Here is a 25,801-nt window from a genome sequence, read left to right as displayed (position 1 = left end):
GTAAAATTTACTTATAAAAGATGCTTCAGTGGGTCCACTATTTTATTCTAGTTTTTTCTAGACTAGCTTCTAGTTTTGTCTGAATACTTTTTTAAAAGACTTTTTATTTTAAGATAATTTTAGATTACAGAAAAGTTGCAAAGATGGTACAGATACTTCTCTTATATTGTTTACCGTTTCTCCTAATTTTAACTTTTATAGGTACTTTTGTTAAAAATATCTGATTTTTTTTTTAAAAAAACTTACCAATTCTTTTGTTTTTCCAAATTTTAGGGTCCCAAAGCAAAAAAGGTAGGTGGAAATTATTTTCTCAAAATAGTTTTATAAGCACTGACATTGTACAAATAGAATTTTTAAATATTTTTCATTAGTTTTATTATAGTTTATAAAGTTTACTAAGCTTATTTGTAGACATCAATGTTATTTAAATCATGGATTTTTCAATAACAGGATATATTTCAAATTTGACCTAAAAAGATATTTCTAGTTTCACAAAGACTTAAGAATAACCTTTTTTTTTCTTTTTCTTTTTTTACTTATGCCTGTAAGGCTTTTTATTACCTGTGCTCTAGAAAATGTTATATTAGGAACCTCTTTTCTTCATTTCAGATAAACACATAAAAATTTAATTGTAAAATCTGCTATTACTTAAAAGTGGACCGTAAGGTATTATGTGCTTAAATGGGTTGCACGGTAACAAATGATTTTTTTTTTTTTGTACTTAAGATTTATACTTTAAAGTAGAGATTATAATCTCTTGACTGGCAAGTCAGATTTCACCCCCAGACATATTTTGTTTAACCTAAATTTTTTTTTAATCTGTTGCCAAACTATTTTCACACAAAAATGTGATTTCCATCTATTCTTGAAAAATTGAAAACCTGATAACATTAGGCCTACTGTCCTGTAAAGCAGCAGTTGATTGGACTAAGCAGCCCACCTCTTTTAGAAATGCATAAACTCTTTAGTTTGTCATAGTCCTGACCATAACCAAACTCCTTACTTTATTCACTTGCCTGACCTCAGTTAAGGATTTGGGTTTGGAATGTCAGCGTTAAGGTATATCTCAAAGATCACTTCTGTGTAAATTTTCCTACCATTCTCACTTGTGGAATCAATTATACTTTCTGTGTTTTCATAGCACATGCATTCGTATGTACCTCAATTATAGCCCTATATAATTTTGTTATAATAATTTATAATTGTGAGCTGTTCAAGGTCAGGAGCAATGTCATACTTTATTTATTTAATTGAGTAATTGACATACATTATCACAGTAGTTTCAGGTGTGCATTATAGTGATTTGATATTTATATATGTTACAAAACAATCCCCATGATAAGTCTAGTTACTATCTGTCACCATACAAAGTTTTTATATTATTGATTATATTCCCTATACTGTACATTACATCCCTATGACTTATTTATTTTATAACTGGAAGTTTGTTTCTTAATCCCCTTCACTTATTTCTCTTGCCCCCTAGCCCTTCCCTTCTCTAGTAACCACCAGTTTCTTGTATATATGAGTCTATTTCTTTGTTTTATTTGTTCGTTTGTTTTTTAGAGTCCACATGTAAGTGGAATAATACGGTATTTGTCTTTCTCTGGCTCGTAGTAGAAATTCAATAAAAATTTGTTGAATGAAGATGTGAAACTCTATATACCTTACCATCACTTAAAAGCTTGGGCCCTTGATTGTTTGGAAGAAATGTTTATTTAAATATGTATTCAGTAGTTATACAATTAAACATTTCTTCAAGAAATACTTTTGAGTGTCTTCTGTTTGCTTCTCTTAGTCTCTTGGACCCACTACCAACCTGATACTGTTTTAGGGGCCTTGGATTATAAATTTGAACATAATTTATGAAGGCTTTAGACACATTCTTATGGGAGGAAGTATTCTGGAGGGCTACAGTCATTTGTATGTGGGTCTGCAATAGTTTATTGGTTTGTGTGGACATTCATTTTCAGCTTTAGATTGTGAAATCTTAGAGGCTTTGTTTGAACTGTGAAAACTCGTTCTAAATAAACTTGGTACTGAATTATATATGCAGGGATGCTAAATAAATACTTTGGGATTATTTTGTTCATAGCATCGTTTCCTTAAAGAGCAGTGAGGTTCAACTCATGAAATTTGAAACCAAACATAAAGAGGAAATCATTATTTTAATTATTCCATCCTTTTTAAAAATTATTCCATTCTTTTAATTATGCCATTCTTAAAGATTATGGTTTGGGGATGAAGTGGTCTGTAAAGGAAATTTACAGTAAGGAAAAAAATTGAAAAATATTCTATTTCTGACTTCTTAAAGTTTTTTAAAGGGAAAAATTAATAAATACATGTGGTACAAAATTAAAATAGCATAACAATGGAAAATTTTTTCTTACCCAGGACTAGAGGAGTACTGCATATTTTTTCAGAAATTTTCTAAGCATTAAAGAGTACACATATGCATACATGCACAAACATCCCTTTTCTCCCACCATATGGGAGCATTCTGCACCTTCTAATTTTCACTTAACCAAATTAATTCTAGGATACTCAACTTTTTATACTTTAACATTACTGAAATTGAAATGTGTCTTATGAGTGATAGTATCTTACAATTGTTGTAGTTCTAGATTGACATCCATTTCTTCTGGAAAGGATATGTACTTCTGTCAATCATGTGGACTTACTACTAACCCGATACTACTTTAAATACTCTGCTCGAGAGTTTTTGGACCACACTAATGATATGAGTCAGAATACAAATCCACATAAACTGGCTTGTGGTTTAAGTTTTCAGGGAATTTTTTTCTGCTTTTTATTTATTTTCAGGGTTGTGATATGCAAGTTTCTTTGCCATATCTTTCTTTGTTGTGAGTTCATTGGTCTTTACCTATTTCCAGCTTTATATAGGCGTCTCCTCTTAGATTCCCATCTTGGGCATTTCCTTCTTTGGTAGTAATAATTTAGAGATACATCTTACATCTGATAGCATCATAGATTTGATGGAATAAGTATGTTTTTTTTGTTTTGGCACACTGAGATTTTGTCACTTTTCACAGCAGTATCGTATTCCATTGAAATTACATACTATGGTTTTTATGTTGTCCCTATTTTTTGCTACCACAAACAAGGTAGGAGTGAAGATCCTTGTATATAAGGCCTTGCAAACACATGGAAGAATACTTACTTCACTGATTTAGCTGTATTCTAGGCATTAAGAGAATGGCAGCAAGACAGTCCCTGTCCTCATGAAGCTTACATTCTAGTTTTCTTCCAGCTTTATTGATATATAATTGACATATAACATCAATTTTGAGGCAGACAAAGCGATTATTTGATATATGTATGTATTATAAAGTGAGTACCAAAATCAGGTTAGTTACTACATCTGTCACTTCACATAAATACCATGTATGTGTGAGTGTGTGCATGCTCATGTGTGGTGAGAACATTAAGATTTACAGTCTTAACAACTTTTAAGTATGCAATACAGTATTGTTAACTGTAGTCACCATGCTTTAGATACCCAGAAGTTAATCTCATAACTGAAATTTATACCCTTTGACCAACATCTGCCCATTTCTTCCATCCCCCAGCCCCTGGCAATCACCAAATTACTCTATTTCTATGAGTTCACCTTTTTCAGATTCTACATATAAGTGAGATCATCCAGTATTTTTTTTTCTGACTTATTTTGCTTAACATAATGCCCTCAAGGTTCATCCATGTTGTCCCAAATAGCAAGATTCCCTTCTCTTTTATGGCTAAATAATACTCCATTGTGTATTTTCTTTTTCTTTATCCATTTGTCTGTGGATGGACACTTAGGTTGTTTCCATGTCTTGGGTATTATGAATAATGCTTCAATGTACATGGGGGTGCAGATATCTCTTTGAGATAGTTATTTCAAAAATGAAGTTTACACTCTATCTGGGGGGAGGATATTATCAGGTAATAATATAATTTCAGATAGCTTTGAATATGCAGAAAACCAAGAAAGGGGTCAATGAGAAATGTGTGGTAGGCGATAGTGGTGAAACTATTTTATATAAGGTGATTAAGTAAAATTTGAGAAGAGACCTGAATGAAGCAAAGGAGTAAGTCAATAATTACCTGGGGGATAATTATTTTAGGTGGAAGAAACAGCCCTATATCATTTAGGAAATAGTCCTATATCATTTAAGAAATTAAATCAGTGCTTAAAAATATTCCCAGAAAATTCTAGGTCTGTAAGTCTTTGTTAGCTAGTTCTTCATCCAAAGATAAATAAATTTCATTTTTATACAAATTCTTCCAGAGCATGAAAAAATAAGGAACACTACTAATTCATTTTGGGTTACCTAGATAACCTGAGAATAGTATGAGAAAGGAATATTAAAGGTCATTCATGAACATAAATACAAAATTTCTAAACGAAATGTTAGCTGGGTCAATCTGGAATTACAGCAGGTCCTCAAATAACATCATTTCATTGTAATTTGGATGAGATGCTGTAGGAATTTAACTCTCGCTTATGTTAATTAGCCTATAGTAAAATTGGTTTTGTTGTACGTTATTTTGCTTAAAGTTTCAAAACATTAATGATGTTAAGTCAGAACTTACTGGATATAGAGTGATAAGTCATAACCCAATTCAGTTCATCCCAAGAAGGCAGATTGGTTTAATATAAGAAATAAAATGTATACAATTAAATTGAGTTAGAAATTCAGTTATTGTAACTTACCATTCAATAGGGTAAAGGGCACTTTCTTAGCCTGATAAAGGTATCTCTCTCTCTCTCTCTCTCTCTCTCTCCCCCGCCCCCTCTCTCTCTCTATCATCTGTCTGTCTGACTGTCTGTCTGTCTATCTATCTATCTATCTATCTATCTATCTATCTATCTAGATAAAAACCCCACTGCCAGAGAAGCAAAAGTACTGAAATTAAATATTGATTTAACAATGATTATGGCAGTGTGAATTAGAAAAATTACTTTGGAAAGTTCAAGTTCAATAATATTGAAAATTTTTATACCCACCAGTTTTACTCCAAGGTATACACTATGAAGAAACTCTTTCGAATGGACACCAGGATACATATACTAAAGGTTTATAGTAGCATTCTTCATGATAATAACAAACTAAAAGCCATTCAATGTCTATCAGTAGAATGGATAAATAAATTAATGAGTTACTATTCAACAGTGAAAATATACAGTGAAAATAAACATGGATGAATCTTACAAACCATAATGTGTATCTAAGAAAATAAATCACACAAAAGGACAAATATTGTATTATTCTGCTTATATAAAGTACCTAGAGTACTCAAACTCAAAGAGATAAAGTAGAATGCTGGTTGAAATGGGGAGAGGTTGCAAGAGAAAGGGAGTTAATGTTTAATAGATACAGAGTTTCAGTTTGGGAAGATGAAAAAGTTTTGGAGATGGGTGGTGGTGGTGGTTGTACAACAGCATGAATGTATTTGATGCCACTGACCTGCCTACTTAAAAATGGTTAAAATGGTAAATTTTGTTATATATACTTTACTATAATAAGAAAAGAAGTAAATTACAATCATATACATAAAGTATAATTGCATTTATGTAAAGTTCAAAAATAAGCAAACTATTGTTTAGGAATACATATATACATAACAAAATTTTAAAGAAAAACAAGAAAATCACAAACAACGTTGATTATCTCTAGAGGTATTATTATTTTTTTTTTGGTAAATCAATGTAATTTTAGTATATGATATGGAAAGAATTAAAAAAACTACATGATATAGCTGTTATGGACCTATCCCTGTTGGCTTTTTAATATAAACCAGATTTCTCATTTCTTATATTTGTAAAAATTAAAAATTAAAATAGAATTTGTCTGAATCTTTGCTTCATTCAGCTATTGCTAACATTTATCCATGTGCCATGAGCTAACCAGGAAAAAGAAAAGCCCAACCACTTCATCAAGAGGTGTATATCCAGTAAAATTTTACTTCTTATGTTATTATTTATCAGAATTTGTAATACAGTATGTTGCTCTGTTTAATTGTATACTGAAAATAGTTATAAAATTAACTCTATCCAGAGCAAGTTTTTTATTACTTAGAAACTCAGAGACAAGGCAATAAAATTAAAAATTTTTCATATGTATTTTTATAACAGATAAATGTGATAGGATCAACAAAAGTTTTTCAAGTATATTACATTAAGATAAAATTCTGTGAGGGAAATGGAATGGAAATAGGAGTTCAAGGAGAAAAAGGATTAAAATTTTTATTAAAGAAAAGCTTATTTATATTTTTTAATTGATGATATTAGTCATTAAATCACCATAGTATGTAGATTTCATTGGATGTATTTTAAATAGTGATCGATATATTTAAGAGTGATGTGAAAGTTTTGATATATCATATACTTGAAAATATAATATTTGCAGCTATTTAAGCTTGTGATGAAAATTTTTCAATGCCAACTTAAAAATGTGTAAAAGGGTACATAATTTTTCAAAATTCTTTTAGGGAATATATGAACAAATAATTTTAAAGGTTACCGATCAACTATAGCTGAGGAGAAGCCAGAAATGAAGTCTGAGAAGGAGGGACCTATGAGAGAAGCAATAATATCAGACAGTACTAACCTAAAGGCCTAATGAAGAAAATATATCAATATATCAAATATATCAAGAAAACTTTGTTGAATGCTGATGACAGATGAGTAAAATGAAGGATGAAAATTGACCACTGCCATGGGAAAATGTTCATCTTGACTAGAGAGGTTTTAATTGGAACAGTAGAAATGAAAGCCTTAGTGTGCCATGCAGAAAATGGAGAAGTGAAAGCAGTGGCAACTCTTTTTAGGTGGTCTGATAAAAGAGGTAACAGAATTGGAGCAAATGATGGAGAGGGATGTGAAATCTAGGGAGGGAGAAATTTATGAATAACTAAAGATGTTAGTCACAGGAGACAATAAGGGGTAAGAGCCAATGTCAAAGTGGCACGTTCGTCCATAAATAGCAGAAGGTACATACAGTTCATCCACCGTGATGGGAAGGAAGGCAGACAAGGTATAGGTAGGCTCGAAGATTTGGTGTGCAGAGGAGATTGTTTTCTTCTAAAAGTTTCTAGTAATATAAGAGGTAAGATCAACAGCTGAGAGTAGTAAAAAGGAGAGGATTTTGGAGGTTTGAAAAATGAGGACAATGACATAGTAGTAAGAAGAGTGGACGGTGTTTAGAGCCTATTTAAAATTTGTGCTCATAAATTTAAGCTCATGTATTTTCTCTGGCAAGGTTCAGCTGCTCATACTGCTAGCAAAAACTAAGTGGAAAGTTGATTTAACTAGGACTTGGAATTTGCCACCTGAGCTCCTTGAAAGGAGAAGAAAACAGGGGAGGTAGAGATATATGTTAGTGGTTATGGTGATGAACTGTGAAATCTAACCTGGGTAAGAAAGAAGTGAAGGTATGGGAAAGGCTGATAAACAGTAAAAAAGTGATAAGGCTAATGGATTGGAGATTCCAATGGACCATCCTGCAGAAGGTGAGCCCAAAAGTGAAGATGGTTATCCAAGACTTTGTATCCCAAGGGTTAATCACTCTTGATTCCTAAATTTAGATGATACTCTTCTTTTTCTACATCTTCCCATAAATAAAATAGAGGAGAGGTGGTTATCACCAAGAGAGTTCTCAAATCTGTCTCTGCTGCCCTGATCTCTTTACTAATCCTCCAATTTTAATGCCTGTGAGCATTACCTGAATGCTACACCAGTACTTCATACTAATTATATTTAAATGCCTTTAAACAAATTCTCTTACAAATTTACTCGTTCTGGACTACCATTTTTCCTTTTGATTCTTCTCTGACTCCTTCGTCTTCTTGCCCCCAGTTTAATCATTATCAAGTAAGTTAGCTTATAAAATATTTATTGGATCCATTCTCCTATCTGCATTTACATTGTCATTACTTTAGTTTGATTATTGTTAATAGTAACCAAAATGGTATTCTCTTTATAATAATTTTTTCCCTAATACCAGGTTAGTCTTCAAAATTATATTCTTTTTTTTATATGGGTAAATATATAATTATTTACAATATATAGTACATGAAAACATAAGAATTATATCCAGATATTTGTTCTCATTCTCAAATAATGTTGTCTCTCCTAAGATATTCAATATATGTGAAATGTGTAACATGAAATTTACACTTTGAAATTTTAGTTTTTCAAGAAACCAAGAGTTCACCATTCTGTCTGTTTTTCAAGTTCCTTTCTGATGACAATCCCAAGGTCTATCATTTAGTAACACACTGGGTAGAAAAGAGCCCTTGCTGGGAAGGATCTGGGATGGACAGGACTCTGCTGCTGCTCCCAGAGCTACATCTGTCAAAATTATATTCTTATTGGCCATATCCCTTCTCAAAAACTTTTAAGGGGTTTCAATTTCTTATAGAATAATGTCCAAACTCTGGAGCATAGGCTCCAGTCATCTTTTCCTTCTTCATTTCCATCATCACCTCTTCTTAGAGTCTCCCCAGGGCCCATTGAACTGGTTGGCATGTCCAGTGCTCTCCAAACTCCGTGTCTTATTCCTGCTTTTCTCTCTTCTTGGGATATCTTCCCCTCATATCTGAATGTTAAAATCTCTTGGGCACAAATTTAAATACTACCTGCTCTATAAAATTTTACTTGATTCCAGCTGTTGAAAATAATCTCCCCTTCCACCAAACTTGCAAAATAACTCTCTATATCTGTTAGTCATAAAAATGTCTTTAATTTTTATAGACATTGCAGTATTAAGCTGTTTTTACATATCTTTTCTTTTAATCCTTACAACAATGAAACAAGGTTGTGATTAGCACCATTTTAAAGATGTGAAAACTGGGAATGAGAGAGTTACCTAAATTGTGTATACTTGCCTTTGAATAGTTTATATGCTTATTTTTCTTATTTGTTTCCACTTTGTTCTCAGTATATTGAGTCAAGGCTTTGCACATAGTAGGCAGTCTCATTCGAATGAGTGAAAGACTGGATTCATGGAAGCAAAAGTGTTTTTCAAAACTCCTGTTTGAGGGCTATGTGTTTTTAAGTTTTTTGGGTACATGTGAATAGCCTTTTTTTATGTTGTGGCCTTTGTTAAGCCTGGCAGTAAGAAAAAGAAAATCACCAAAGCTGAACGATTGAAGCTGCTACAAGAGGAGGAGGAGAGACGGCAAAAAGAGGAAGGTACAAAATACACAGTGATACTATTTTCACATATAGGTAATACTAACAATGGGTTCGTATTTCTATTATATTTTTAAAAGAATTTCCAAATTATTTAATTTTTCTAATTTAATCTGTCTTATAATAAATATCTACTGTTTTAAGGGTACCCAGAAACTTGTTAATATACACCAATCACTTTCAGATATATCTTGAAGTAGAGTTTCCAGATAAAATACAGGATGCCCAGTTAAATTTGAATTTCAGATAAACAATGGATAATTTAGGAATAATTTGCCCCAGGCAATATTTGGGACATACTTAAGCCAAAAAAAGAGAAGTTTATTGTTTATCTGAAATTAAAATTCAATTGAGTGTCCTTTATTTTTAATTGTTAATTCTGACAAACCTACTTGAAGTGTTTATGTTTATTGATGAAATCAGGGGCATTGGTGCTGATTGTGCAGTAAGAATTCTGAAACTCAAATTCATCAAATAAGGGAAATATGTACTAGTAAGAAATACACACAGTTGCCTACATTGTTATAGTTTAATAACGTTTATTTGCCAAATTTAAAGAGGACCTTGATTTGTTTAAAAAAGTTAATTAAAATTAATAAAAAGATCAGTTACTTAAAACCAAAAAATGATTTTAAAAATACAAATATTTCAAGCGGTTGTAGCTTTTAGCATTAGGAACATCTGCAGATTAAGATTCAGGTTTTAAAAGTCTATCTTCAGTTTCCATGCTGATTTTTATGTATAATCATATAAATCTTTTTTAAGTGACTCATGATAATAGAACACCAGGATCTAGATTTCGGGGAATATTTTATTATATTGGGATAAACATATTTTTCAGCATATGTATCATATTTTTTTAATAATAAAAGCAAAAGAAGACTAAGGTAATTGCTTTGATGATGCAGATATCACAATATTATAAAAATCTTCTGAAATTTTTACCTCTCCTTAATTATCCATGATAGATCTGTCATTTTTTATTGGCTAAAATTATTATTGGATTGTTTTAACTTTCTAGAGGAGACATACCATTATGGACCTATTTTTTGGTCAGAAAGTTTGAGAGTCATGTTACTTTATTGAAAGAAATCTAGCACTTGTATTTTTCTACCACATAATAAAGGTCGTGACTTCTATAAAATATACCACCACCACTACGTCTTGCAGAGATTTGAAGTAACTTTAAGGGCTTAAAAATTGATTTAATCGCTGAGAAAAAAAAATTTTTTTTTTCCTTTTGGGTTCTTTAGAGGAAGCTCGTGTGAAATATGAAAAAGAAGAAATGGAAAGACTTGAAATGGAACGAATTGAGAAAGAAAAATGGCAACAACTTGAAGCAAAAGTAAATAAATGTTAATGATGTTATTAATGAAGACCGAAATTACATGGCTATTTGGCTGTTTAATGTCATTCTTCCCCCAAAGCTACTAGTAATATTTAGTCCTTTACGAACTGGTTTAACTCATTTCATCCTACCATAGAATTGTGACATTATTACCCACATTTCACAGATAAGGAAACTGAGGAACAGAGAAATCAAGCTAGGTCATAACCAGGGCCTAGATGTAAGTAGTCTTGCACCTGAGCCTTTGCTTGTAACTATTAAGTTATTCTCAGTCTGTTTTATAGATAATTAAACAAGGATAAAAAAAAAAAAAAGGAATTCAAATTCTCTCTCTCCTTTTTTAGTTTCACTTCTCTTCTTCACCAGAATTTTTCAAATCAGTAGTTCTGAAATATTTCGATCTCAAGAAAAAAACTCTCATTACTGTTAAAAATAGAAGACCCCTAAGGAGCTTTTGTTTATGTGGGTTATATCTATCAATATTTACTATAGTAAAAATGAAAACAAATTTTTACAAGTCATTATATTAATAGACATTAAACATTGTTCAAAATAAGCATTAATAAAAATAAGTAAATACACATTTACATTTTTTAAGAAACAATTATATGTAATATATATTACTGAGTTATAACTGATATATAATGTTATATTAGTGTCATGTGTACAACATAATGACTCAATATTTGTATATATTGTGAAATGATAACCACAATAAGTCTAATTGACATCCATCACCACATATTATATATTGTTTTAAATTAGGGAAATACGTGGCATTGTTTATATTTTTGAAATCTCATTAATGTCTGACTTAAAAGAAGACAACTGGATTCTCATATCTACTTCAGTATTCCATCTGTTAAAATGTGTTGTTTTGATTGGAGTATATATGAGGGAATTCTGGCCTCACACAGATGTGTAGTTGGAAAAGATGGAATATTTTAATTGCCATTCAGATTATTGTGGATATTCTTTGATACTATATTTAAACTCAATAAGTGGTAGTTTCTTAATGTAAAATCTGAAACCATATTAATAGACTTTTCATACACTGAAACGTTAATCTGTCTTACACTTAGATCTTGTATCCATGCATGATTTTGCAGCATCATGTATTGGTTGCTTGGAAAAATTTGGTTCACTGAATTATTTGTTTCTAAATGTCGATCCATTTTTATTGTTCATTATCAAAAAAAATCACAAGCATTAATATCATCGCCAGTCAAATCAGAAAAATTTTTAAGAATTGGAAAACTGTCAAGCTCATAATGGTAGATAAAGGTTTTCCAAACTTTGGAATTTTATTTGAAAGCTTGAATTTTATCATTGGCAACAAACACTTTAAATTGTTTCCTGGAGGTGACATGCTCAATTCATTCATTTTTGAAAGAGAATGTCTGCCAAAATATTCAAATAATTGTACAAGTGTTTATTTCTCAAAAACAATATTGTTCTTTGATATACAGCAAATGTGCTTTTATGCATACTTCCCATTTTATCACACAGAATATTAAAAATACATATACTTAAAGGTGATATTTAATAAAATTAATAATTTTTACTTCTTCATCAGGTCATTCTTATGTGAAACTGGCTGCTCACCACCCCTTGCCCCTGAAGAATAGGACCACTAGTACAGTCTGCGCCTTGATTTACACCAGCAGTTTTACACCATCTTGCACCAAAAGTGCAAATGTGTACACTGCAAAAAAGGCAAATAATGTCTTAGTATTATTATGAAAATTGATTTGACCTCACAGATCCCAAAACAGTCTTGGGGATCTACCAGTAGTCTGCAGATCACACTTTGCAAAACACTGTTTCAGATGAAACCTTTTAGAAATAGCAGTTACATTCAAATTAATTTTAGTATTCATTCTGAAACTAAATACTTTGCCAAGTAAATTTTTAATGCTACTTGTAAAAATTAAAGCTGAAATTATAGAATAAATCAATGTATCCCCATACAACAGGATCTGGAAAGGCGAAAAGAAGAACTTGAAGAACTTTATTATTTAGAAGGGTGTTTTCCTGAAGCAGAGAAATTGAAACAAGAAAATAGATTGCTTTCTCAGGTAAGGCTGATTTTTTTGTTTTGTTTTTGAGCTAAAACTTTTGTACCACAAGAGGGAGTTATCCTCTGATACCCTTTTTAGTCTCAAAAAACTTTAAATTTGTCTATAAAAAATCTCCAATCTGACAAATTATTTATAGCAAAGTAAATTCATATAGCTCTGTAGAAAACTATTTGTCAATAATAAGATCCTGGAAAGTTTTATATGCTTTGACTCTGATTGAATTTCTAGAATCTATACTGAGGAAATTATCTTAAATATAAAAACTGTGTTGCTCAAAACAGCTTAACTTTAAAAATTATGTAGGTAGATTATCTGAAGAAAAAGAAAAAACTGAATAACATATCAAAAGATGATTATTGTATAATTTTAAGCAAAAATTTATAAGTACAATGTAGAATTTGTGTAGACTACATAATGAATGGAAAGGCTCATACTAAAATGCCAGTGTCAATTGACAAATAGCAATAACTTGAGAAATAGAAGTTAGCCCAAGTGTTGGTTTTTGTAAATATAGAAATTGTATGATTAAGAGAGAAAAGCAAAACAAAACCAACTCATAAATACTATTTTAAAAATTAAAGACTGACAATAAATAGAATTAGTATTTATTTGAATTATTGAGGTTTACAAATTATTTTGACAGAGAAATTTGGTTATTTTAGAGATACTCAAGTAACTTAGTTAGAGTCATAATATGTTTTTTGCTTAAACTGGGAAAATGAGGTTATGAGAATTCATACTTAAAAAAGAAGAATTTTTATTTTTGGTTGCATTTTCATCAGTGTGAACCTTTGGTCATATTTATTCCACAGTGGAAACACTACATTCAATGTGATGGGAGTCCTGATCCTTCAGTAGCCCAAGAAATTAATACTTTCATTAGCTTGTGGAAAGAGGAAACAAATGAGACTTTTGAGGAAGTAATTGCAAAGAGTAAACTAGTTCTATATGTAAGTACTTTAGTATTATTCCATAATTTTAAATTATTTAAATTACAAATTTATTCCAAAAATAGAAATTAAATAAATATATTTGCCAATTAATAACAGTATTGCTTCCTTAGCTATGAAGAAAAATATTTGCTAATCTTCTTTTTTTTCAACTCCTAAAAACCTCTTGACATCTTACGTAAGGTCAACATAACATAAATGAAACTTTAACTATACGTATGTCTAATTCAATCCAAAAAAAGTTAAGCTGCATCCATTTATGTAGGTAACCTGGGGGAAAGTGAATAATTTTATCCTCAGCTGGCATTATTCACTATTCAGTGATTCAGTACACATGTTTTTTAATTGTTAACTTGTGCCAGCCACTTACTCTTTTAGGCACTGGAACTACATAGATGAATAAGAATATCTTACATTCTATTTCTGCAAAAAGGATGGATAGGCTAGCCTGAGGAGCTACCACTTTACAATGCACTTAAAAATGCTTAAAAAAAATTTTAATGACATTTAAGTCCATTGCCTAGTTCAAAAGAAAGTAAGGGAAAATCTTGGAGGTCATAAAACAATCTAGAAAAGTGGGCAAGTGTAGAAGTCAGTGGCTTCTCAAAAATTATCTGTTAACCCCTGGCGGCTTAGCATTTGTTTAAAGGGCCATCAAGAGGCAAAGCCTAGGGTACATGCAAGGTGACAATTGGGTCAGAGACCTGTATATGGCTTGGAGCTGCTAAAAGGTATTGTAGATAATAGGGAAAAAACTTACTCTGCAAAGGGAGATATAAGAACTTGTTTGGTTCATCTTTAGCTTAATGAAAACAAAAATGTCTCTACTGAGAATTCTTAATCACAGTGAGTCAGAAATTAGATTGAAAAATTTACCAGAATACAGCACAGAGAGATAAAGAGATGGAAAATATGAAAGAACAGTATGTATGTATATATATGTATATGTATATACACATATATAATGAAGCAAGAAGGACTAAAATTTTATTAAAGGAGTGCCAGAGGAGATATAGAAGAATGAGGAAAAGACAATATTCAAAGAGGTAATGGCTGACGATTTTTCAAAATTGAGGAAAGATACAAACATTCAGATTCAAGAAATACAACAAATCCTAAGTTAGGATAAATAGGAAAAAATCCACACTTTGGCACACCTACATAATATTAGAAATGAAAGGAATTCACTCCTCTTGGTCCTATTATCCTTTTGCTTTTCATTCTAACCCCTCACCATATTTTTGTGCTTTTTATCACTGTGGCTTATTTCTCCGTGTCGCTATACGATGTCCTAACTCCAGACTCTGTTAAGAACATGAATTGCCTAATTTAATCTGGACAACAAGCTTATGAGGTTCATTTTACATATGAAGAAATATAGCTTGCAACTTGCTTACAGTCCCCTGTGAGACCTTAGATGGGCCTTACTCTGTTTTTTCAAGGCTCCAAAGAGACTCCTGTACACTGTGAGGTATTTGGACACCAGTGGATTTGTCATACAGTGTTCTTGCCACTGCACATCCTCTCTACTAGGGAGACTGCCATGGCATGATGCTGGGCCAGGAATCTGGTACTGCGATTAACAGGGAGGCAGCAGGAAGTAGCACTAGAGTTCACCAGTGATGAATTGTTATGAATGTAGGATACAGAATTACAAGTAATGAATAGTAGGGAAGATGAGACAAGGAAAAGTAAAACAAAACAGGAGACAGAAGAGAAGAATCAGCAATCAGAAACTGAAGCAGGAAGCCACAAGAGGAACAGAAAGAATTAGCAGTGATCCTATGGTAAAAATCAGGTTCCAAATGATCAAATTCATTTGATAAAATCTTAGATTATGCTTACTATGCCAAGCTTTAGAAATAGTAACTTGCTAACTTTTCATAATAACCCTATTAAATAGGCATCATTAGTCCCATTTTACAAATGGAGAAATCGAGGCACAGAGATGTTACATAACTTGTCCAGGATCACACTGCTAGTAAGAGGTGGCTAGGATTGAAGTGCAGCGTCTGGCTTGAGTCCACACTACTCTGCACTACTATGCTGCCTCTCCTAATGTAGAAATTTTCTATATATTATCTGTGTCTGTGTTCAAAACTAAATTCTGCCACTTATTAGTTGTTCCTTGATCATGCTATGCCTCATTTTCTCCCAACACTTTAAATCTCTCTCCACTCTCTTCTTGCTTCAATGGTTTCTAAGCAGTTTGATGTAATTCTTAACTTTGTTCCTCTAAATGTAAGGTGTTTTTTCCCTCTGCCTTCTGTCAGGATTTTTTTCTTTATCTTTGATTTTCCGTATTTTGAAAATGATAAGCCTAAGTGTAGTTTTAGAAGGACATTTGTTCTGCTTAGTAGTCTCTGAGCTTGGTGGATCTATCTGACATTAATTTGGGAGAAATTCTTAGTCATTATTATTTCAAATTCTTAGTCATTATTATTTCAAATATTTCTTCTGTTCCTTTCTCTCTTTTTTCTCCTTCTAATATTCTTATTTTGTGGGAACTACCTTTTGTCATTGTCCCACAGTCCTTTTTTAATTCAGTCCCTGTTCTCTTTGCTTATTGTTTTTCCAAGATTCTATTGATACATACTCTAGCCCAGAGATTCTTACCTCAGCTGAGTCTGGTCTACTAATAAGCCCATCAAAGGCATTCTTCATTTCTGTTGCAGTGTTTTTTTTTTTTTTTTTTTTTTTTTAGTTCTTTCTTAGGATTTCCATCTCTCTACGTTGCCCATCTGGTCTTGCATGCTGTCTACTTTATCCATGGAGCCCTTAGCATATTAATCACAGTTGTTTTAAATTCCCAATCTGATAATTTCAACTTTGGTGCCATGTCTGGTTTCTGATGCTTGCTCTGTCACTTCAAATTGTGTTTTTTGCCTATTGGTATGCCTTTTAATTTTTTCTTGATAAGTGGATATGATGTACTGAATAAAAGGAACTACTTACTGTAAATAGGGCTTTAGTAATGTGGTGGTGAGGGAGGGAAGGAGAAGAGTTCTATAGTCCTGTGTTTATGTGTCAGTCTTTTAGTAAGCCTGTGCCCCTGAAATGTGAACTTCACAAGTGTTTTTAATTTTTCTTATCCCCTTTTATGTGGGAGGGGATGGCTAGAGACAGCTGGAATTGGGTATTTCCTTTCCCCCACATGAGTTAGGCTCTGACAAAACAGGTGAGACTCTGGTTAATTAGTTTCCAGAGATTAGGCCTTTTTAAGAGCTTTGGCGTATTTCAAAATGGTTCCTTTTCCCGTTCCACTGCTGGAAGCGTGAGGAGATTTTTCTCCCATATTTATTGTGGCAACCTGGTCGAGCTACTGGAGGTAAAACTCCCATGACTGTTCTCCTGGAGTTTATAACTCTCAGAGTTGTCCACACTGGGCCTCCAGCAATTCATCATTTACAGTTTAGGTTTTCCTACCAGATTCTGAGATCTTCCTTGATTTTCCTTCCAGATCCTGGATCTCTGCTCTGAGAAGCAGTGACTCCCTGTATTCACCTGTAGGTCTCTACAATCTTGGGGGCCTTGCTTATGGGTCAAAGAAGAGTTGTTGATTTTTAATCTGTTCTACTTTTCATTGATAGGACAACAGAGTAGCGTCTTCCAAGCTCCTTGCAGTTGGAACCAACACTCCTATTTCCTCATCTATAAAATAGGCAAAATAACAGTATCTACCTCACAGAGTTAAGATGAGGATTGAAGGAATTAAAACATATAGAGCATTTAGAACAGTTCCTGGCACATAGTAGGCATTCAGTAAATATTAGTAATTTTCCTCTTCTCCTCATTGTTACCATATTGTTATTTCTATTCCACAGTTTTAGGTAATGATAAGCTGTGCCTTATCTATTGACTTGTTAATGAAAGCTCTGTTACACATGGTTGAGAATTCTTATAATGGAATTTTTGGAGGAAATATTTTATTTTTCTATGCTCTTAAATAATATAAAAATTCCTCCCTATATTTATTCCATGTTTCATTGACAATAAGATTTTTTCCTCAATTGAAAAGTGTTAAGAGTATCTTCCTTTTCACTTTTCTTTGACTGTCAGATTTAATTTACTTAGTAACTTTTTACTTCATATTTTTACTTTATACTTTTGCTTTATAGTTAATTGAGAAATTGAAATTAATTTTATTGGAAACTCCACCATATGATTTGCAAGATAAAAATATAACCCAGTACCAAGGATCAATCCTGGAACTGCAGGAGCTCCTTCACCTTAAGTTTAACATAGCCACAGAAATATTACTCAGAGTAAGTGTGATATTTTGCTTATATGTTATTATTAACTTTTAAAACAGTAAAAATTTTATGCTATATAATAAAAAAAAAACTGTTTTTTTTTCAAAAATTAAAAGGTTATAAAAAAGTCAGTGGAATAATTTAGCACATATAATTACCCATATTTAACAACTGTAAATATTTTACTTTTAAAGAAATAAAACAATATAGCTAAAGTCTAGTTTTTAAATTATACTTGCTAAGGTTTACTAGGATCACTATGAAAATAAACTCGCAAATCATTATACATTAGATATTTACTCTAGATAAATCAGTTGATATAAAGTTAAAATTGTTGGTAGTCATGATTTTCCCCAAATATCTTAGCACTAATGATGATATCCATAATATATTCTACTATCCAGTCTATATTTAAAATTTCCCTAATATACCATGAATATCTTCTATAGTTTTTTTTTTTTTTAATCAGAGAACAATCTAAGATCATACATTGCTTTTGGCTCTTTGTCTCTTGGTTTCTTTTATTCTAGAACACAGTCTTAGTCTTGGTACAGTCTTGGCAGAATGTGTTTTCATTACAAAAAATTTCAAAAAAGGCTTAAATTTCACTAAATTTATTTTTAGCGGTCATAGTCATATTTTTACAATTATTTATATTGTAAGAAAAAGCATGTATTATAATTATTAATCAAGATTTTTATTTTAAGAGAAAAAAATACAGTATATAAAAGATAAGATTAGAAAAAAATGTTATATTTGAACTGGAAAATCAGTATTAATCATATTTTTATTGCATAAAAAGGAGCCAGGTCTAATTGGGGTAAATGGCTAGTTTCAGGTCTAGGGCAGGGAAAGTGAAAGATGAGGTGGAAAGATGAGGTTATCTTGTGCTAGAAAGCAAATAAATGCTCAAAGTCTAATGGAATCATATCCAAAGGGACAGGACTAGCTTAAAGAGTCTCCCAATAGTCAAATTTGGGACAATATGTTTATCAGAAAGAATAATGACTATAATTGATTAAAACATTGAATAAATAAAAATCCGTGAATCTCTAGCGATACCCCAAAATGAAGGAGGAAAGTGGAGTGGTGGATGGGGGAGAAGAGTTCTTTACAGAAGAATGCTGTCTGATAAATGTAGAAGGGAATGGCCAGTTAGAAGAATCACCATTTTTCAATTCCTAATGTAATAATTGATAAGGATCACCTAAATAAATAGATGAAAAGTTGAGTTGTTGAGGAGCACATTATTTTCATAGTGCCACAGTTTTAGACCACAGATTATTTACTAATTGGAAAAAAATGTACTTTGCAATAGGGAGAGGTGGGAAGTCATCTCCCTATTTAATCAAGTTATCAAATCCATATAGTTAATAGTGGGACATAATATACCTCTTGATAAGATATAATATAAAGAACACAAAATCTATAATGCCTTCTTGCTAAAAATGATTTATCTGAATCTAATTAAACCTACTTAGACCTAACTTCTAGTGTACAATAAAATAAGGGGACAGATGAGTAAATTAAATACCATGAGGAAATAATCAGATAAATTCACAATGTAGAACAATTCTACAAGGCAACTATCTTGGACACTTCAAAAAGTTTATTTCACAGAAAAAAAAAAAAGCAAGGGATCACTTTAAAAAAAAATAGCAATAAATTCAATCCCCATTACTTTTATGTTTTTACATTATAGTAGCCAAATACGTATTAACTTATTTAAGCCCTTTAAAAGAGCTAATTTCTTGAGCAGTAGGCATCAAACTATGTTAGTCTTAATTTAAAAATTCTGAAAAACATCTTTATATGTTTGATGTTGATTATCAAGTATTGGACTAGTAAAACACATGACTCATCTGGATGTCATAAACTGTATATTTTGTTTTCTAACTTTGATATGTTCAGAAATAGGCTAACTTGCAGTAACATCTACATTTTTAATCAGATACATATAAAGAAGCATGTGTATAGTTAAAATAAAAAGTCATGATAATGTTAAAATTAAAAAGGGTAACGTGGTAATCTATAAGTGCTACCTGGTCATATAGGAGCAACTTTAATCCTTAGACACCATAAGAGACACTGAGTAGAAGAGAGGAAGCACATTTAATTCAGTAAATATGTTTGTATCGTTTCGAGAATTTTTAAAGCAATTCTTTGTCATCTTGATTGAACCATATTTTTACCCAAATAGCTCTATTAAGTATAATGAAGGAAATCTAATACCTAAGTGATGAAATAACTTATGTAAGTTGTATAATTTATGAGGCCCCTAATCTTTGTTTACTGTTTTCTTTTTCTCTTACAGCAAGCTAGTACTTTAGCAGATCTGGACAGTGGAAATATGGAAAAAGTCATTCAAGATGAAAATGTTACTCTATATGTATGGGCAAACCTCAAGAAGAATCCAAGGTATTCCCATGGGTGATACTGTAGTTGAAAGACATAAGAGTCATGTCATGATGACCAGGCAGTTGCCTGTTGAACAATAGCATGGCATGCTTGGAAAAAACCATGTTAAGAAGTCAGCCAAATAGGGTTTGAATTATAGACCTGCCATTTGCCATAGGCAAGTTACTTAGCCTTGTTGAGCTGCAGTATATCAATAGTAAAATGATGATTATATTACTTAATAGGATTGGGTTGAGGATTAAATATTAATGCACGTAAGGTCATGGCATATTGTCTAGTACCAATACATGCTGAATAAATGTCAGTTCTTTCCCTTCTCTTCACCCACTTAACCATCTTCCCCCTCCAAAAACGTAGAAGAGGTAGGTGCATTTTACACGGTAATCTGAAACTTTTAAAAAAATTATCTTTGTGAACTGTTAAAAATAATACTTTCCAAAAAATAATACTTTCATCTTTATTAATTTTTTTAGAGATTTAAGTGGTGTTTCCCCAATTATTTTCAACAAAGTAACAGCTCTCTGAGGAATGATAGTGGTAATGATAAATTTATAATTACTTGGCTGCTGCTTGATCTTAAACATTTCAAATTAATTGAGTTTATATGATAGTGAGTTTTAGGCAAAAAATACCAGAATAAAAGTTAGGAGGCCTAGGTTCTGGTCCCAGCTCTGAAAAGATGAGTCATATGACAATGGAGTAAGATAGACTTTATTTTTGATATTTAGTTAAAGGAAGGAACTAAATATTTTCCACATTTCATTTGCTACAAGATACTCTGGTTTAAATCTAAATCAGATACTGTGTATTAATATAACTTTTTTTTTTCCATAAAATGTTATATACAGAAGAATGAAGGGAATCAATCTATATAATTTTAAAAGAATAAAAGTAAAATGAATAGCCCTGTATTAATTACCCAGGTCTAAAAAGAGAATTAGGTGGTTCTTTTACTAAGAAAACAAATAGTGGAGGCAGAATAAGTTCTGTTTTATTTTGATGATGAGGAGATTTGTAAGGATGGACTTGTCGAATTTGAAGTACCTATGAAATATCAAAGTGCAACTGTCTGAAGGCATTGAGGAAATCAGATATTTTTAGGAGTGACTATTAGCATATAGTCACCTATAAGCTAATGCTTAACTTTTTGGGTGTTGTAGATTATTATAAACTTTAAATTATTCCACATGCTCACACATATGTAAAGGCATTTGGGGGCCTCTTAAAGTTCATCCAGGATGTTTTTTCCCTACCTAACCCCAGGAAACATAGAACTTATATTAAAAACTTCTGATAATATAAATAATAATTGAAGCCATAGAAATCATATCTTAGGAGAGTATGTAGAGGGAGAAGAAAAAAAGGGCCTAGGATGGAGAGCCGAGTAATATTAATATTTAAGGGATGGTTAGGAAGAAGGCCGTACAAAGGAAACAAAAGGAGCTGCCAGAGATGGATCCCAAGAGAGTGGATCCAAAGAGAATGTTTTGAGAAGGATAACATTATCAACTGGGTCCAAATCCTACAAAGAAAGGTAGTGAGGGTCAGGATTCGAAACTGTGACAGAATTAAAGTGGAGAGAAATACTGCTTAAATTTGCAACAGACCTAGTTTCCTTAGGCCTCATCCTCTTTGTTAAAATTATTAACAGATACAGAAGTGTCAGATTCTCTGAAACACAAACTAGATTTGAACTTCCACGGATATTAGCAACGAGTGACATTGCCCTACGACTCCTGCATACCCACTATGATCATGTCACGCCACCATTCCCTGTTCGAGCATTGTCACAAGAACGCACTTCCACAGAAGCTCACTTTGTCGAAGGTGAAGTTAATGTTGTAGAAACAGAAATCCCTGAAGATTTTGAAGAAGAGCATAAACAACGAGAAAATGAGTCTATCTCAGTTCATGAGGAAGAAATAAAAATTGAAGAACAAGTTGATACTGAAGTACAAAGGGTAGGACACATTTAATGTTTAAATTTTTTCTTCATGCAATAAGTATTATTAAATCCCCTTGAAGCATTCTCGAGATTTTTCCTAAACAACTAGAAATTGTGTGAAAGCCACTTTCTTGCCAGTGACCTAATTTTGAATGTGCATTTTTCTTCTTGCCTTCTATTAATAGTCACTGATGATAGTTGAGCTTGTTGCTTCAACATTCTAAAGTTCAGCATAGGGGTCGATCATTTTTGTATTAGGTACACTCCTGAAAAGCTTTGAAGCAATTTAAATTTTGTGTATTTATTTTATTTCAAACTCACTTAAGGGAGTTTGCCGTTAAAATGGAAACTCGCATTTTCCATTTTACAAACTGAGGGATTATGTTACATTGTTCTATTACTTCCTAAGCTTTTGGTTTTGCAAGAACAAATTTTATAAAGTAAAATTAATTTTCTTACACTAAAATTAATTTTCTTGCACTTCTCTCTTAAAACTTGACGTCTTTAGATATAATAACATATTATTTGAGTAGTTTAATAATAATATTCCTTTTTAGGTTTCTGCTCTGTTTTCTATTTCCAGGATCTTTGAGCTACTTATTATGTTAGAACAAATTATCTCTTTAGAATTTTAGTAATACTTTCTCAGAAGTAAGCAGCTTTTTTGTTTGGCCATAGACAATTTGCATTTTAGGAAGTATCAGAGGAAATAATGGTTTCCTACAAGTGCTTAAGACATGAAATATATTGGTTTATTTTCTTTAAACACATGTAAGGGTTAAGAATTAGATTAAATACAAATTTCAAATTAGAATAGGAATTGTTAGATATTCTAAGAACATATTTAATTGAAAATTCCATTAGAAATCTTCCAGAAACAAAAATCATAAAGGTTATATAACAATGTAGGCTATGGATATGACATAATGGTTGTTAGTACAAACAATATAAAAATTAACAAGGCTCAAGGGGAGGAGAACCCAGAAACCTGTATATAGCTGATATTTTAGATGGAAAATAAAAATTTGTCACTTAAAAAAAAATTGTTCTTTGAGCAATTTGATAGTTTTTAAAATAAATTTTAGTTAACCTCTCAGGTAGGATGCTAGCTTTACTAGAGTTCAGTATTTCCAGTTCTCTTCTCTTTCCTGGACATATGGAATGATTATACTCTATGCCTCCTTAAAGTTAGGTGTGACTCTGCGATTTGCTTTAGCTAAGATGTGAGTGGAAGCGACATACTGATTTCTAAGAGAGAAAACAAATGAGTAAATGGACCCTGAACTTATTTAAATTTGAAGTAGGAAAAAAAAGAAAACCCATTAACTTAAAATTTGGCAAGATTTGCGATTGAAAAATTCACAAAAACAAAGAACAAATAAAAAGGAATCAAAATCGTTGTATGAAAAGCACATCTAAAAATGTTTGGTCTTGATCTGATAAAAATTTAGATAATGTCTCCTCTCAAGTTCCTTTGTCATAATTACTATTTTATGAAACCCATCAACGTATTACCCAAGAATTTTACTTTATTTATTTTTAAATTCTGAAATAATAATTAAAAAAATAATTTGAAATACTGAATTTACATGGCTAACGCAATTCTTATGCACATGTGTTTCAGTTAAAGCAGACTAATGCAGTGATGTTTTATTATATGTGAATTTTGAAAATAGTTTTATATTTAAAATTGTCATATGAATTTACTATGATACTAAACAGTGCAGTTTTATACTTTTCTCAAGGTCTATCATGTATTATAGTAAAGAGTCATTTCCTGTGTTCTCAGCCAGTGAGCTCAGAGGTTCCAAACTAAACTTTCCTCATAGTGAATGGTTCTTACCAGTGTGTTTAACTACGCCTGGTTTTCCCATTATTATTTAATGTTTTATTGAACAGTTTCAACTTATAATGACTAAAGGTATGCTTATGCTAATGTTTATGCCCCCAAAAGTACACCAAGGAAAAAAACATTCTACTCGATGGTAAAATGCATATTTTATGTAATTTTGAGGCTGTCCTTAAATAAGTAGCATAAAAAACCCAGAGAAAAGATCAACAGAAATAGTTTTACTTTATGAAACCTTCACAGTCTAGTAAGCTTGACTGAAAATTATGTGAATGGCAGACGGAGTTACTTGGCTGGAGGAACTTTATGTTATCAGGGTATTGAGAATAGCAGATGAGGATAGCATTAATTTAGTGAGCACCCCTCTTTCCAGGAACCAGTTGTCTCCTCACATAGTACAAACAATGTAAAAATTAACAAGGCTCAAGGGGAGGAGAACCCAGAAACCTGTATATAGCTGATATTTTAGATGGAAAATAAAAATTTGACACACCAAACAGGCATGTGTGTAGATGATTGTGCTTATGTATGTGTGAACTGTCATTCTTCCAAATCCCACATGGCATTCTGAAAAAGATAATATGAATAATACTGAAGTGTGTATGGTTTCCCCAGAAGCAGAAAAATCTCATAGTAGTGGTTAAGTGTCCCAACGCAGGAGGAAAAGCCATCTCTTGTGCTGAAGGAAGATGCTGGGAGAGGAGGTGGGACCTAGCAGTAACTGCTTTGAGTGTGGAATCCCCCAGCTCACAACCACTTGTCATGCTAAACTGGGTAGGAAAGGAGAGCAGGCTTAAGCAATCGTCAGCTGAGTCTGCGCTTGCCACTAATTCTGAACAGTGCAAGCCACCTTTTGTAAGTGTGAGTAGCCTGCAAGGGGTAAAAATCACTGGATTTATAAAGAAAATCAGCAGCTCAAAAGAGAGGGACAGTGATAATTTGATGAAATTTATGGGGGGGAATAAAAGTAAAAGAAATGGTAGAAAGACGTAGGATGTTCAATATCTATAGAAAAGGAGTTCCAGAAATCGAGACGGGAAAGGGTGAGTTTAATATAATAACTGGCACGGGACAGCAGGCTAAGATTTGAAATAAATTTCTATTCATACTTCTCTCTACAAACTAAAAGAAAAACAGATTAAAGGTTTAAATATAAAAACAAACTGATCAAAACTCAATAAAAGTATTTGAAGAGAACATAGGGAAGTTATTTTATTATCTTTATTAAGAAGGTCTTTTTTGTTTATCAGTACATCAAAATCAAAACCATAAAATAAAAGGAGAGTAATTGGATTCAAACGTTTCTATAGCCAAATAAACCTGACTGTAAATGAAGTTGAAAAACAATGAACTGAGAAAAACATTTAAACACATAAAACAAAGGTTAATTATCGTAATACAAAGGATGCATACAAATTGGTAAGGTGATTTCCTAATATGAAATTAGGCAAAGGACTTGAGTAGACAGCTGAGAAAAGAAATGCTATTAGCCAATAAAAATATGAAAAAATATACAAAAAGTAATCAAATTAGAACCAACTGTATATCATTTCTTAACAGACTGAGCATGAGTGGGAACAGGCATTTTCACATACTGTTGTTAGAAGTGTAAATTTGTAATCTCTCTAAAGGTAATTTGGCACTATGTAAATATACCTATTAGTAATTTTAATGTTAGTAATTTATTATTATGAAATAATAGTCCAAGTACTGGCATATGTAGTTTTATTGTGTTCCACTTTATTGCACTTCTTAGAT

The 25,801-nt window shown here is 31.9% G+C and overlaps 1 protein-coding gene across 14 annotated transcripts in view; it reads left to right on the top strand.

Moving 5' to 3' along the window:
• CASC1 (cancer susceptibility 1) overlaps window positions 1–25,801 on the top strand; it is a 54,381-nt gene that overhangs the window by 2,834 nt on the left and 25,746 nt on the right. For 5 of the 14 annotated variants that reach the window (XM_025047356.1, XM_025047357.1, XM_025047351.1 and 2 more), the window contains exons 2-9: window positions 274–291; window positions 9,115–9,235; window positions 10,453–10,544; window positions 12,524–12,625; window positions 13,441–13,578; window positions 17,697–17,843; window positions 20,146–20,249; window positions 21,901–22,210. In XM_025047356.1, the coding sequence (XP_024903124.1) occupies window positions 274–291; window positions 9,115–9,235; window positions 10,453–10,544; window positions 12,524–12,625; window positions 13,441–13,578; window positions 17,697–17,843; window positions 20,146–20,249; window positions 21,901–22,210 (1,032 nt within the window). The remainder of the gene's footprint in view (window positions 1–273; window positions 292–9,114; window positions 9,236–10,452; window positions 10,545–12,523; window positions 12,626–13,440; window positions 13,579–17,696; window positions 17,844–20,145; window positions 20,250–21,900; window positions 22,211–25,801) is intronic. The other 9 variants (XM_025047360.1, XM_006912690.3, XM_025047361.1 and 6 more) reach the window with 4 other exon arrangements.

Source organism: Pteropus alecto, unplaced genomic scaffold (assembly GCF_000325575.1).
Source record: "Pteropus alecto unplaced genomic scaffold, ASM32557v1 scaffold103, whole genome shotgun sequence".
Classification (NCBI taxonomy): domain Eukaryota; kingdom Metazoa; phylum Chordata; class Mammalia; order Chiroptera; family Pteropodidae; genus Pteropus; species Pteropus alecto.
The sequence above is the reverse complement of the archived record's forward strand: the minus strand, read 5'-3'. Positions and strand labels throughout refer to the sequence as shown.